The 15299-nt window shown below is 40.9% G+C and overlaps 2 protein-coding genes across 2 annotated transcripts in view; one reads left to right on the forward strand and one right to left on the reverse strand.

Moving 5' to 3' along the window:
- The first annotated feature begins 259 nt into the window (after positions 1-259).
- LOC119489633 (5-hydroxytryptamine receptor 1-like) lies at positions 260-4276 on the forward strand. Its single transcript, XM_037772341.1, has 2 exons — positions 260-2330; positions 3799-4276. Exons 1-2 carry the CDS (start codon positions 1302-1304, stop codon positions 3952-3954), a joined length of 1185 nt encoding a protein of 394 aa, XP_037628269.1. The 5' UTR covers positions 260-1301; the 3' UTR covers positions 3955-4276.
- Positions 4277-4844: 568 nt separating this feature from the next.
- kcnd3 (potassium voltage-gated channel, Shal-related subfamily, member 3) overlaps positions 4845-15299 on the reverse strand; it is a 127518-nt gene continuing 117063 nt past the window's right edge. The window contains exons 6-9 of the mRNA XM_037772340.1: positions 10740-10772; positions 10537-10629; positions 8953-9212; positions 4845-7260 (exon numbers count right to left, since the gene is read on the reverse strand). Of these exons, the coding sequence (XP_037628268.1) occupies positions 7086-7260; positions 8953-9212; positions 10537-10629; positions 10740-10772 (561 nt within the window). The 3' untranslated portion in view covers positions 4845-7085. The remainder of the gene's footprint in view (positions 7261-8952; positions 9213-10536; positions 10630-10739; positions 10773-15299) is intronic.

Consider the following 15299-nt stretch of genomic DNA (forward strand, 5'->3'; position numbering starts at 1 on the left):
CTGGGCTCACTTATGCACAAATGTGAAGACATTTTTAGAAAACGGTCAAACCGTAAAAGTGAGTTTTTCTTATCATACTATATCTAATATTTGGGCACATGGGACTACTGTTTTTGCTTCATTATATTTTTCAGAAAAAACAGCAGTCCCATGTGACCAAATGTTATATAAATACAGTATATGATAACAAAATGGCTGTAAAGAAAGGAGGTTGGATGTCGGAGGGAGGAATAGTAGGCCTGTCCAGTGCTCACAGAATAGGGCAATCTTGTAACAGGAGAGACTTCAGAGACCGGGTCCAAAACACACTGGAGCACACGGATTTAAGACAATCAACTTTATTAGAAGACTATAACATTTCGACGCCAACTGCGTCTTCACTCAAGAGTCAAGAGTTTTGACTCTGATAAAGACGCAGCTGGCGTCGAAACGTTATAGTCTTCGAATAAAGTTGATTGCCTTAAATCCGTGTGCTGGTCTCTGAAGTCTCTCCTGTTACAAGAAAAGATCTGTGTCTCAGAAACTACAAGGAGCACAATCAAGTATTTGGGATGAACTCATAACAAGTTGAATATCAAAGCTCTGCGCACATATGCAAGTGCAAGCAAACATTTAATAAACACAATTTTAGCATTTTTCCTCATTCGATTTAGTTAATAAAAGTTTTTTTTTTTTTTGTTTTTTTTTTTCATGTGATCTAAAAATGTCAAACTTGTACTTTCAGATACTTACCCAAAGTTTATCAGTACCACAAGACTTTTAACCAATCAGAACAAATGTGACAATTTTCCTTATCATAGTAGATATTATTTGGGCATAAATTGGTTAATAAATTGTGTGAAAATAGATTATCCTTATGTTTTTTAACATAGAGCATACAGATCATCCACGTCACTAGCCATTATTCAAAGCTGACGTTTTAAAGAGGAAAGTGAAGAAGGGGCTAAAACTGTGCAATTTACTGCATGTAATCTCTCGAGCATGGGGCATGGCAAGGTCAGACAACTCCTCATGCTCCTGATTACAGACTAATCAACCATTCGACCATTGAACCAATCAGTGCTGGGCAAAAAAACAAAAGGCAAACACCCTTGAATAAATGAATTTAAAAGCAGGGGCCCCACTTCAGCTCTTTTTTTAGCTTTTATGTCAACAAGTTAAATCATCATCATGCTGGAAGGTGGATGGCTCTATTATAACAACATCAACCAGAGGAGACGGATTTGTCCAGCATGAACCAAAAAAAAAGAGAGAGCTCAGATTTATGACGGATTCATGAGAGTGAAGAAGCAGGTGGAATTATGGACACTTTCTTGAATGAAACAAGCGCGCACTTTTATGAGACGCGCATGGATAGGGTGTTTCTCATATTCAACTGCACGGTCCTAGCCTTAACATTAGTCTTGGGTTCACCCGGGAACTTGTGGGTGTGCTGGGTTGTTTTCAGGACCAAGAGCCTGCAGACGTTCAACAACGCGCTGCTGGTCAGCCTGGCCGCCAGCGACCTCCTCAAGTGCTCCGTGGACACCCCGCTGCTGCTCTTCTCTTTCCTGCGCTACGGGAAGGACAGCCAGGTGTCGGTGTCGGTGTGCACCCTGCAGCAGTTCACCTACGCCCTGTGCAGCTGCGTCCAGCTGCTCACGCTGGTCAGCATCAGCGTGGAGCGCTTCCAAGCCATCGCGTTTCCTTTCCAAACCGAGAGGAGGAAAGCCAGGGTGCGTCTCTGGATCCTGTCCATCTGGGCATGCGGCCTCATCCTGGCTGTGATCTCTCTGACTCTGTCCAAAAAGGCGCTCTTTTACATGCTCTGCCGTCCGCACCTCGGGGTGCACGGCGACGATCAGCGTCTCCAGTACTACTCGGATCCGTTTGGACCCTACGTGCTGGTCCCGGTGTGGGGGTTGTCTCTGACTGTGATCGTTATCCACTACGTGCGGATCTTCAAAGTCGTGAGGCGGCACAGAAAGAAAGTGTTCAGCCGGGGAGTCCAGCTGAGGCCGACGGTGTCGGAGCACGTCTGGGGCTGGATGAGTGTCCCTGCGTCAGCACCACGGACAGCTCCGCCCCACCGGACGGTGCTCCTGGTGGCCCAAGCCAGTGCTCCCTTCCCTGGCTTGTCCACGGGAGGACGTGCCTCAGGGGGGAGACCTCCGGAGATCGTGGGGGCGGTGTGTCTCCTGACACCCGGGGCCAGGGAGCGGGGGAAGAAACATCTGGAGGGGAAGCTGGCCCAGCGGTTTGGGTACATCATCATCGCGTTCACGCTCTTCTGGGTGCCCATGGTGGTTATTCTGCTAGTGAACGTCATCTCGTGGCAGGACACGGACAAAGTGAGTGTGTATAGCAGCTTTTTTTTCATTACTGCCCACACACAAGACTAAAATATATGATAAACCGAATCCTTGTAATAATAATAAGACTACTGAAAGCATACTGTTGTTCACACAGGAGGTAGGGATACAACAGGATGACAACAAGAGAGAGAAAGACAGACTGAGGGAGAAAGAGAAGAGAACGAGAAGACAGCTTCACTGGTTCTGCCAGACGATGGTCAAATATTACAAAATATTCTATTAACAATATTCACAAAGAACCCGGGGCTCAGGACAGATTTGTGTCAGAAATTCTCAGCAAACGCCTTGTGCTTTTAAATAGTGGTGATTTTAATTCAAAATGTACTTTTTTTGGGAGGTTTCTTTGTTAGGGAATTGAGTTATTTGAGGTCTGTCGGGCTGTAGCAGCCGAAATAGGGAAAAGAACAGGGATCAGAAAACTATAAAAACAAATAAATCTCTTTATACTCCAGCAACAGGCACATATTGTGTAAAAAGGCCTGTACAATACAATCTAATTTGTCAGTCCTGCAATACATTCTTGTAATATAGGATGTTTATGTTCTCCAAAGGAGCTGTAAAAAAAATAATATTAAACATCTTTCCAAATAACAAAACCACAGCCTCAAAAACTATTGCAATGCATTGCACAGCTACTTCTGTTTTACTGATCACTCAGTGCAATAATGCATCATAGCAGTAGTTGATTAATCAATGAATCATCAACAATTTTGTCAATCAAGAATCAAATAATCAAACTGAATCTGTTTGCGTTTTGGACGGTTGGTCAGACAACATAAGCAATAATAACATAGCACTTTGGTATCTAGGAAGATATGGTGGGCCTTTTTTTTTGCCATTTCTTTCTTCAATGATTAATCAAATAATAATAATAATAATAATAATAAAGAATAATCCACCGATTAATCTTTAATGAAAATAATAGATCATACTGTAGCTGTCCTGCAGAAATATTTTGAAATGATATTCTGTGTAGGGCTGACCCGAATGCTTCGAAACTTTGACCGTTGCCATGGTAATCAACCTCCAAATCACTATTCGAATGCTTCGTTGTTGTTTTTTATGTAAGTATGTACTAATAAATAAAGTATAAATCCCAAAATAGCCCCTTAAATAAGGAATAATCGCACATTACTCTTATTCAACATTAATTATTATTAGTTATTCTCAGACGGATATGGCTGTTTGCTGTGTATAGAGATGTATGTGTGGACAGCAGTGAAGCAGCGGCGCTGTCTCTGGTATTGAAACGGGGGAGATGGAGACAGACAGACAGACAGACAGACAGACAGAAGAACATGTCAGCCTGCTGGGCCGCAAAACTTTGAATACCTTCAAATATTTCTCACCAAAGCCTCAAAGCCCCCCCAAAAAAATGATATTCAGGACAGCCCTAATTCTGTGTTATGGCACCATCCTAAGCTTACTCCTGTTTTCCCCATAGTTGCAGATGGAGCTGGAGACATCGGCTATGGTGCTGACGTGTGTGCAGGCTGCAGTGGATCCCCTCATCTACACTTTAGTCACCAGACAGTTTCGCTCTGAACTCCGCAAGATCTTCTCCTCCATCCCAGGGTGTCCCCTAAAACGGAGGGCCTGAAGGCTCAATACTTTACGAACATTTGGGTCACATGTACACTTTTTGAGGGAATTGAAAACACCACTGAAGCTAAACATGCACCAGCCACTACCTCATGTTTAACGCAGACACAGAGTGAAGAAGAGAGCCCACAGATATTTGTATTTGTGGCAGATATAGATGTTTTATCAGGCGTTTCACAGTTGGGACACAAGACAAGGTCATAAATAATATCCAACACCTGACAAGATACGCACAGCAGTAGTCTCAACAACGACAGGTGGCATAAGAGGGCAAAGCAAAAGAGTGAGAGGAAAACTGACTGAGCCCAGAAAAAAGACAATCAAAGGAGAGTACATAACAGAGAAAGAGAGAGAGAGCGAGAGAAACACAATCACAGACCTCTGTTTTTGTTGTTTGTAAATAAAAATGCAATCCTTTGACACTTTTGAGCGGAAATATGCTTACATAATAATTCAAACGGTGTCATTTGAAAGTGCAGCTGACACAAAACAACCTGTCTTGAAACAGGGAAGCAGTAGATAACTCACGTTGAATCACTGTCCTAGCAACAAAAACAAAATACAGGGAACCTCGCCTCTGCCATATGTCATACCCTTGTTGTAGTTTTCAGTATATTCTAAATGTCGGACTTGATGCTGTGAATATGAAGTCTTCAGCCTCACTTTTAAAATTACATTGAAAAAGCTCTGCTTGTCTGTGCTTGTCTTCTTATTTTACTCCAGGTAAATTTGCGCACAGTTTGACTAAACTCTAATACTGGATCTAGGCAGCTGTTGTCACCGTGCACAGTACTACATTACCAGCAGTAGTACTAGGTGTTTGGTAGGAATATCAAAGGCAAAACACATCCTGTTCCAACTCTGTCAAATACTTTTGGCTTTTTTTTTGGGAGGGGGCGGGTACTAACCTCAGGATCAGAGGGAACTAAAGCACAACAGAGGAGTCTAAGGGACCTTGTGTAGTGATGCACTGATATGGTACCAATTATGCCTTATAGTTCCACTCATATTGGCTGATATGATGATAATCTTATGTGTTTTTTTGTAAGTCTTAGTACAAATGCATGTGTAAAACTGGTTACGCTTTTCAGATGTCTCCATATTAAGGTAATTAAATACTTTTTAAAAAAAGACTATACGTTTTGCTGCTAGTTGTTAGTCTACTTCTACAGAAAAAAAAACCTGTTTGACAACTACATACGGGCAGACGTGATATTAGTCCAAATCCAGTATTGCTTTTGAAATATGCTCTTGGCTGATATGGACAGTAAGCTGATATATTAATGCATCTCTAGCCTTGTCCGTGTGCTCTTGATCAACCTTTGATTTCATCTATGCGGAGCAGAAGTGGACGCTTAGTCTGCTGTGACTGAAGCTGCTCTGCCCTGCATTGGAGAAACCCCATCAGTGGTCTCATCGTCCACCTAAAGACAGACCTCGCTGTGTAGCTGTTGGACTCACAATGACATTCAAGATGAAAAAAGGCCAACAGGGAGGCATCAGCTAGGAGGTTAGCAGAGCTAAAAAGGTCGCCGTCCATAGTTACAAAGGTCAACTTTGATGATAAGTAATACTTACATGTCAGGACTGTGAGTTGAGAGACAGAATAGCACATATTTTGGTGACAGAGATCTGTGGAAGGCTCATCCAGTGTCTTCCGACTGTGTCTCTGTGGTCACCGTTACAGCAGACTGCCCTGCTTTAAGTTCTCCAGGAGATAAAGTAAATAAAATCCTTTTGAAACACCAAGGAGGACAAAAAGTACAAACACCAAGTTTCCTAACCACATAGAGTACACATACTCAACAACTTTGAAAAAATGCCCGCTGAGTTTAGGGAAGAAAAAACGTTGACAGCTATAAAGACTACTGAAAGCATACTGTTGTTCACACAGGAGGTAGGGATACAACAGGATAACAACAAGAGAGAGAAAAGACAGACTGAGGGAGAAAGAGAAGAGAACGAGAAGACAGCTTCACTGGTTCTGCCAAACGATGGTCAAATATTACAAAATATTCTATTAACAATATTCACAAAGAACCCGGGGCTCAGGACAGATTTGTGTCAGAAATTCTCAGCAAACGCCTTGTGCTTTTAAATAGTGGTGATTTGATTTCAAAATGTACTTTTTTTTTTGGTTTCTTTGTTTATAGAATTGAGTTATTTGAGGTCTGTCGGGCTGTAGCAGCCGAAATGGGGGAAAAGAACAGGGATCAGAAAACTATAAAAACAAATAAATCTCTTTATACTCCAGCAACAGGCACATATTGTGTAAAAAGGCCTGTAGCTGAGAATTTCTGGCAGAAATGTGTACAACGAACTCTTCAGAGTGGCAGCTAGTCAAATATACCATATACTGAGCCATATGGACTTCCAGAAGAATTGAAACACACGTTTTCAATCGACTGAGACAAACACATCCTCACACATTCATACTCACAGGCACATACCTCCTAATTCCAAAACATCACGATTCCTCTATCTAGCAAAAAGTCACATACACTCATTCATAAATATGAAACTCATTGGTAACGCCATCACATCACACACCTACCATGTTTCATCTTTTAAAGGATTTTTCACTCAAGTGGACCTGAAAAAGAATGGCGGCATATTTATCTATCAACAGGTTGAGTGGACCAAAATGACACAAAACAAAAGGGCAAGGGTTAAATCTGTGGAAAGACGTTTTGATAATGTCTTGTTTTCCTTCTTTTTCCCTTATATATCCTGCTTAAAAACAGACCATAAGATTCAAACTGAAGCGAAAATCAAAAAAAAGGTGCTTTGTGCACAGTGACACATCTCAGACACTTGGGAGGCACACAGTCACGCGCCATCTAAAATGACTCCCTACACATGTTCTCCACTCTTTCACCCACACACACTCCCACACATGCGTGCCAACCAACCACTAACATGAACACACTGTATCTAAAAGCCATCCTCTGACTGTACAGGGAGTCCATGTCGTTACAGTACATGACCAGCAGAGGACAGGCTCCACCACGGCCAGACTAGGACTCTGAATGCCTTTCTCTTCCATCATTCCCAGTCCTCCTCTGTCCCTCAGTCTGTCTCTTTGAGTCTTTATCTGTCTTTCTGTGCGTTGCGCCTGCACTCTATTCTTCACAGTGCGGACACCTTCACAACGTTCTGGTGGATGGGACCTGCGGGCAGGTGAGCATCGCCCTCAGGGGTCGTCACTGGAGGTGTGGGGATGCTGATGATTGCTGTGGTGATCTGGCTGCTCTGGCAGTTGAGGGATGCTGGCTCGTCTACGCGCATGTTCAGACTGGAGCGGCTACAGGAAGGAGAGGAGGACAGAAAATGAAGGCTTAGGATGGTTTGTCTATATATAGAAACATTTTACAAAAAGTTTGATGTCCGTCCAAAATGGCTGATGTTGCAATGGAACGAACAGGTGACTTTCACTTCTTGGCAATATACCTTCTTTGTTTTGCCACTAGTTCTGTTAAAGGTCCCATATCGTGCTCATTGTCAGGTTCATACTTGTATTTTGTGTTTCTACTAGAACATGTTTGCATGCTGTAATGTTCAAAAAACACATTATTTTCCTCCTACTGTCTGCTTGAATATACCTGTATTTACACTCTGTCTGAAATGCTCCGTTTTAGTGCATTTCAACGGAATTGCGTTGCTAGGCAGCAGTTTGGGTCCATGTTTACTTCCTGTCAGCTGATGTTATTTACATACATTGCAACAGGAAATAAACTGTGACACATTTAGAATGTTTATGTTTAAAACCGTATAATGGTCTAAAGGACAGAAAATTAAGGCTTAGGATGGTTTGTCTATACGGAAACATTTTATAAAAAGTTACTGGTTCATGTCCAAGACCAGTTCTGGTTGAGGAAAAAAAGGTAATGAGAAACCCTCCTCTGTCTTCTGACAGCTACTGTTCAAGGTCAAAGTTGATTTTATTGTCTCCCAAAGCATAAAATTGTCTTGGAGGTGGCTTTAACAAAAGTATACCTTTTACCCCTTTCAAGATGAACAAACAGATAAAAAAACAAAAAACAGGTTCAATTGTGAAAGTGTTGATTGTAGTGTCAAACCCACTGAGACTCAACACCAAACTCTGCTCTACACAGCTGCTAATGAAACTGTGGTCAGTTGTTTCCTGCAAACAAGCTTAGAAACAACAGCAAACTGTGGCTGGTGAGAAAAGATGAGCGTCAAGCAAGCTTAACACCCCCTAATGTTTGGTGTTGGTGGACCAGTCCAGAGATAAAAGGTGAGTGAATATTCAACCACACAATTACAAATATCCCCACCAAGTTGCAGTGATGTGCGGTAGGCTGGGTAGGCAGTGCCTCACCAAAGCTAAAAAGAAATGTTGAGATTATATAGTTGTATTTTCTTGATATTCATACATTTATTCATTTTCTTTGAAATTTTCATTCATCATAATTTGCCCCAGGATTACACATACTGCAGTGAAACTAGTCAGAATATGTGCTCCTTTTCCTTTTGTTCAAAGAGTATAAAAGCAAAGAGACGAAACAGCCGCTGCTTAAAACGCTTATTATATTTATAATAGTTCATTGTTCAACACGGGCCATTTCGGTAGAATAAGATTAATGTGCATTATAGAAATACATTTAAAGTGTTACCGAAGTGACTTGCTAAGATGTTGTACTACCAGTGCAGATGATGAAAGGCCAAACATAATTTACGTATTTTTACAAAAGAAAGAAAAAGTGGATCCATCTTTTCCTTTTTGGCTTCTGAATACCAACATTTTTGTTTTTTATCAAACACATCATTCAGATTCAAAAATAACTTCATGAGGCAGGTTGAGGAAACATGAGCACACTAGAGAAGTAAACAGCCCTTTGTCTGCACATCATAATCTTATTATACAGCATATAGCTGTGTAAGAGTAACCAAGGAGTGGATTCAACATTATACATCACTTTGCCATCATAGAGCACACAAGTTGCAGGATACTAAAGAGTTCTCCTGTGCTCACCTGGTGCTGAGGGGCTGGATGTGGATGGTGCTGAGCTCCTGCAAGCATTGTTGGTGCTTGTGTGCATGTGTCAAAGGCTGCATGTGTGCCGGGGCACTGGCATTCGGTAAAGGGGTGTGGTGCTTCTTGCTTCGGCGGGTGCAGCATGTGCCCGTCACTCCATCTTGGCTGTTGAGGGAAGGACTTCGAGAAGGGTAATTCTGCAGCCCTGCCTCCAGGTAGCTCTGCTGGTAATACTGCTCGTCCACAAACTCGTGGTTCTACAAATAAAAAAACAAAGAAAACGAGACCGGCACAGAAAGACAGAGAGAGAGAGTCATAAAAACAGATGTGACATTTACAACATTTATATTTATGACTATGTACAGTATGTCATTTTCTGTTTCATAGCCTGGATCAGTAACTCCTCTGAGAATGTGTCATTATTTTGTATATTGGCGTGTGTGTGTGTGTGTGTGTGTGCATGCACATCGAATACTTTTTAGTGTGTTGAATCTTAGTTCAGAATCAATTTCCCTAAGTCAGTTCCTCAAAGCGACTATTATATCAATAATGGATCACATGACTACTACTACGTCAAATGGGTCACTCGTAGCAATGAACCCACAAAGACTTATTTATTGATTAATGTCTGGTGGACACAAACACAACACCAAATTAATTAACGTTGCTCCTCTGCTGGATGTGTAATAAATAGGCAACTGTTTGCTAAAGGTGATAATACAGTACGTCATTGTTGTGTTTACAGCTCCTTTCAGCTGCCTTTAAGTGTCCAAAGCAAATCAGTTATTTCAATTTACATCCATGCCGACCTCCATGTGGTCCGTTTTCACAAATAGGTGAAATATGAGCATGTGTGGGTGTGCCTGTGCAGCAGCGCATGCTACGCTATTTCTTTTGCCAAGCTCTGAGTTGTGCCAGGCTGAAACAGACAGTTTGTCTGTATCACATACAGACAGATGAGCGTGTGTCATACAGGAAATGCAGTGTACCGGACATCACGCTACAGTGGGCTGCGCTTGCCCATGCACATACAAATACCGTACATCTATATACACATTAAGCATGGCTGTCAGTTATTTTAACCTAATGAGACACAGCTCGACATAGGAATGTATGGACGATTGCACAATCTGGGGTTTATCCCTATTAAATGAATATCTTAAAATCTACACAATTTAACTTTCATTGTTGTGTGATTCTGGAAAAACAAAGGTTGTGTACATTAATTTGATTCATCATTAGCGGAGATAAGAAGATTGTGGTCCAGTGTTAGAAAACACCTCATGATATTTCAATTATTCACTGGCTTCGGAGCTTTTTGGACATTTCTTACCTGGAACTATCATCAAGCAAGAGTCAATGATGCAAACAAAACTCAATTTTAATGTGGACAAACTTGACATCTAACTTAAAAGATGTTTTGTCTAAATAAGGATGCTTTGTCTGTGGTGGTTGGTGGCTGGTGGTGCATTTGATTTGTTTGAAAGGTGCTCATTTTGGCCATAATCGTGCAGCAGTAGAGATATAATTGTGATATTATTAACATAAAAAGGTTGAATGTGTGTGTGTCGGTGCACTCACAGTGGTTTTCTCCAGACAGTGCAGCAGGTGGTGGTGCTGGCTCTCTAGTAGAGAGGTGGACTTGCTTAACCGCTGCTCCTCCTCGGTGGAACTCTGTAACACAGACACACACACACACACACACACACAAAATGAATGCTATTCTACCGTTTTTTGACATTAATCAGATGTGGGAGGTGCACGGCCAGCTGTTGTCTATGTACCTGATCTGAAAGGTTCATCTTGTATGGAAGTTGCTTCAGTTGGAGAAGGAGACAAAAGAACAACAGACAGGTAGAGTTTTACTAGTGGTAATAGTAGAGCAAGGATAACAGACAGCGGTCAGGGCTGCAGTCACGCCAGTCCTGACACAGGGAACATTACTATTCCGACCCTGAACGGCACGTCTGCAAACATCAGTGGAGCCGGTTCATTGATCCGCACTGGGAGGGAGAGTTATAGCACAACTCACTCCTAATGGATATACAGTATATACGATTCATATAAAAATATCCATCGTGGCATTTCGCCTCCATCTCTGTTATTGCAAAGGCTGCCTACAGGCAGCTTGTTAATGACTTGTTTTCCATATTCCTTTCTTTTCTATGCCATTTATGTGTTTGTTTGTGTGTGTATCTGTGCGTGAACAAGTGGGCGCCTTTTCTAGTTCTGTGGTGGTTTGGATACAAAGCTCATTTCTGGGCCGCGGTGAGGTGAGTCAGAGAATAAGTGGACTGCCGGGAAGCCTCCTGGATCCTCTAAGAAAGTAAAGAAACCAGCAAAAACAACATTTTATTGTAAATATTCAGCAGTTTGTTTGCTTATATTTGTCAGTACAGTATGTTTGTATTGTCCAATAAATCATTTGACTTTCAGGTCTTGAGGAACTTGTATAAAACACTTCAGAAACCTAAACCCCTAATATTTTATTACAAGGCTTTTATCGTCTTGTTTGCTTTATGGACACTTTGTTTTTCAAGTAATATTTAGAACAAATCCCTTTTAATATATCTGCAAACATGATTTTAAGTTTAACATCCTTATATATCCAACATCTAAGTAGAGTTTTGGGAAGAGCTTGTACACAGAAAACACTGATTACTCTGCATTATTGTTATAAATATTGGCCATAATAGCCTTAGCTTGAGCCTGGGAAGATGTCTCTTCAGTATATTGCAGAATGCAATCATTGTTCTTGTCAGAAGTAAAGCAGTGTTTCACATATACAGACTTTCAATAGGTTGCATCAGTCTCCTCCAGCAGAATCTGTGGTTGAGCTGTTTATAAAAAACAAAGCCAAAGAATACTGCTCTGATCCCTGCATGCTCCACAGCACCGCCGTAAGGCAAGTAAAATGCCATGTTTGGAAGATTTGTAGGAGCAATTTTCTGTTTGCAGTTTGTTAAGCGGGGCGGCTGGCTGGTGTTGTAAGCAGAAGCTTCTTCTGCTGAGAGGGTACATTCCTTCGCTCATGACTCTTGTTTGTCTTCGTCAAGACCGCTCACCTGTGTTCACCCTGCTTATCTGTACCTAACACAGCAGTAAAACACATGTGTTTAGCCCGAGTTATTACTGTCTTTCTCTATACATGCAACCGCGAGCCCATATCAGCAGTCTGTCTGGAGGCGGCTGTGGCTCACCACCCAGGTGGCCACCATACTGTAGAGACTGGAAACAGCTTGATCGGCTGAGCGACAAAACACACTGTCGCTCTGCATGCAGCTGTATATGTTGTTGGTAAATAACTGCCTTAGAATTATACTTAAGTTGGACAACAATTCATATTTTATTGAGCAGGCATAAATCTTTAAATATACTGTTAACTGTTTGGACATAAGCAGCAAGTCTGGTAGTCCCTACCAGCACTGACACGAAGTGAATGTCATATAAGACACATTATATATTAAACACATGACAGTATCTATGCAAATAAGTAAAAAGTCTTAAAGTACTGATTAGGGGTGTCACGATTCTACAAAACCACAATTTGATTTGACTTTCAATTTTAAGGTCACGATTTGATTTGATTTTCGTTTTAAACCTGCCATTGTTAGACTATGGAGTCTTGATATGTAAAAATCAACAGATGGTTTTATGCCCTGACAACTGTCATTTACACTTTCAACAAAGAGAAGATCCACTAGATGGCAGGAGTGTACTTTACAACAATAGCTTCTCAGAGTTTATGAGGCACACCTGAATGCACCATGACGTCCCTGTTGGTGCCCACATGCTTTACACTACGGCGAGCATAAACCCCGCTTTACCGTATAAGCGATGTAGACACACAATCGATTTTAAGTGGAGATAGCGCAACCGTGGCCAAAATCGTCAAACAGTTAGATTATCGTTGTTTTCTTTGGTGGCTGCAGTCTCTAAATCTTCTGCGGCCTACAAACTGAAGTTTTTCTGTCAACGGCACATTTGTTGTTTACGTGACTCACTGGGAATGCAAAATGTCGCCACACCACAAAATACTGGGAGAATCGTCAATCGGACTTTGATCGATTTCTGATTAAGAATCAAAATCATGACACCCCCTAGTACTGATAATGTTCCACTGAATTACTTTTGAGCTGCACAATATGGAAAACATTTTTTTCTCTCATTGTGGTTTGCATAATAAAGACTGTAATTGTTGCCACTCAACTTATTTTTGCATTGATGCTATGTTTGTTAGTGGGGAAATTGCTATAAGAGCATACAGTACTGAAGAGGTACATGCATTGCTCTATGAAGTAATAATCAGTAAGCGATTTGTACATATTTAACAGAACCTTTGTTCGTTACGTTCACCCACGACCAGCGAACTGCCCCATGAACTACTCTGGTTCTGTATTTTTTAATACTACTCCCCCCCCCCTAGCTATATAGTTTAGAAAATATTACAGATCCAAGATGAAACTGACAGAAGGGTTAGACTTAGAGAAAAAGTCAGCATTACAAATCCATCTGTTACTTCAGCACCACGGATAGCAGTATGGATTCATCAATACACAGCAGAGTTAGGCTGCTGATATTTCAGATCTATGGTCGGGGTCATAGATTCTAACTTGCACAAACCTCAGTCAGATAAAGGATCAATAAGTCAGTCAGACTAGACTAACATTATCAACTGAACACCCTCCTGCACTCTCTCTGCTGCTAGAGGATGGAGAGGGGAATGGCAGGTTAATGGGAGGGATTTTGCATTTTGGTCATTTTACTAATAAGGAGGATGGCATCCCCCTCACCCCTGCTCAAATCGCCTACTGGTAATAATGTTCCCACCTTTCAAAATTATATTAATTTAATTATAAAGTTTTGGGATGCACCAATTTATTGGTCAATATTCACCTTGTTGACGGCAAATAAGATGACATTTACCGATGGCAGTTGCCGATGATTATCTGTTGTGTTGAATCAATTTTGCGCCGGCAAAATGTTGACTTGCTAATTAAAAATTTAAAACAGAATATTTTTAGTTTTTAATTGTTTCATAAATTTGTATGATTGAGTTTGTGCTCATTCAAAGACATGTTGAATGACTTTAAAACAGCTCATTTATTTATTTTATAATGAAGATGTCTGTTTCCCTGGCATAAAAAGGGAATAAATAATGACAACAGTAAATCCATTGGTATCGGCTATCGTATCGCCAAAATTGTTATTTTAAATGTCAGGATTGGTATTGGCCCAGAATTTCACAATCCTTGCATCCCTAATAAAATAGGTAGTCATAATGAAGCAGTGTGTGCAATCTACAATGAATTAAAGCCAAATCTTCATAGGAATACTAGTGCTATAAACGAAAAATAAATATATTTTTGTCTCATGAATAAAACAAACTGCAAAAGGAGTATCCTTGTTTATACTGAACTTTTGCAAACTTTGTAACTCCTTATTAGTGTCAAGAGTTCCCCTTAACAGTTTCTTTTAACACTGCTGGGTCGAGAGGTATTCTTGAATCTTAAAAAAAACAGTCAATAAAACAACTTTATTATCTAGTATATACTGTGCAGGCAAGTTTTACTCATGACCCTTTGCTTGCAATTAAGATAAATGGAAACATAACCACACATTTAAAAGCAACACTGCAGCCTTTGCAGCATATATTGTCTCTTAAGGAAATCAATATGAATCCAATGCATTATTCAACCCAGTCTTGAGTATAAGCGCTAGAGCCATTCCTATTCTGTCCTAACCATTGCTATTGAAGAGAGAGAGAGCTATAGAGACACATAAAGAGAGAAAGAGGGCGAGGGAGGAAGAAGCACTTGTTTTTGTTTTTGTGCTGTGTCAGCCCCGGGCCACTATAGTGCTTGTGAACCGCAACATTTTGGTGACTTGTGTTTACATTTCCTGCTGCATCGCCTGAAGCATGTTCCCCGGCTGGGCAGCTGGGCTCAAAGATGCTCACATTAGATGTGCTGCTTATCGAATGAGATCACAGCTAGCTGCTCTGACGGGACGCTGGGTGCATTCTAAGAATTGATAATTAAAGGAGGGACAAGCGAGGCCTGCGTCCAGTGACTTAGTTATTGCCCACTCTGAAATCCTCAGAACCGTTTTTCCAAGGAGACGCAGAGGTCAGGCTTTTAGTTATCAGTTCATAAAATTACAAATATAAATATTAGAGCTGTCAATCGATTCAAATATATAATCCCGATTAATCGCACATTTTTTATCTGTTTAAAATGTGCCTTAAAGGGAGTTTTGTCAAGTATTTAATACTCTTATCAACATGGGAGTGGGCAAATATGCTGCTTTATGCAAATGTATGTATATATTTATTATTGGAAATC

This window comes from Sebastes umbrosus, chromosome 6, assembly GCF_015220745.1.
Source record: "Sebastes umbrosus isolate fSebUmb1 chromosome 6, fSebUmb1.pri, whole genome shotgun sequence".
NCBI classification, from domain to species: Eukaryota; Metazoa; Chordata; class Actinopteri; order Perciformes; family Sebastidae; genus Sebastes; species Sebastes umbrosus.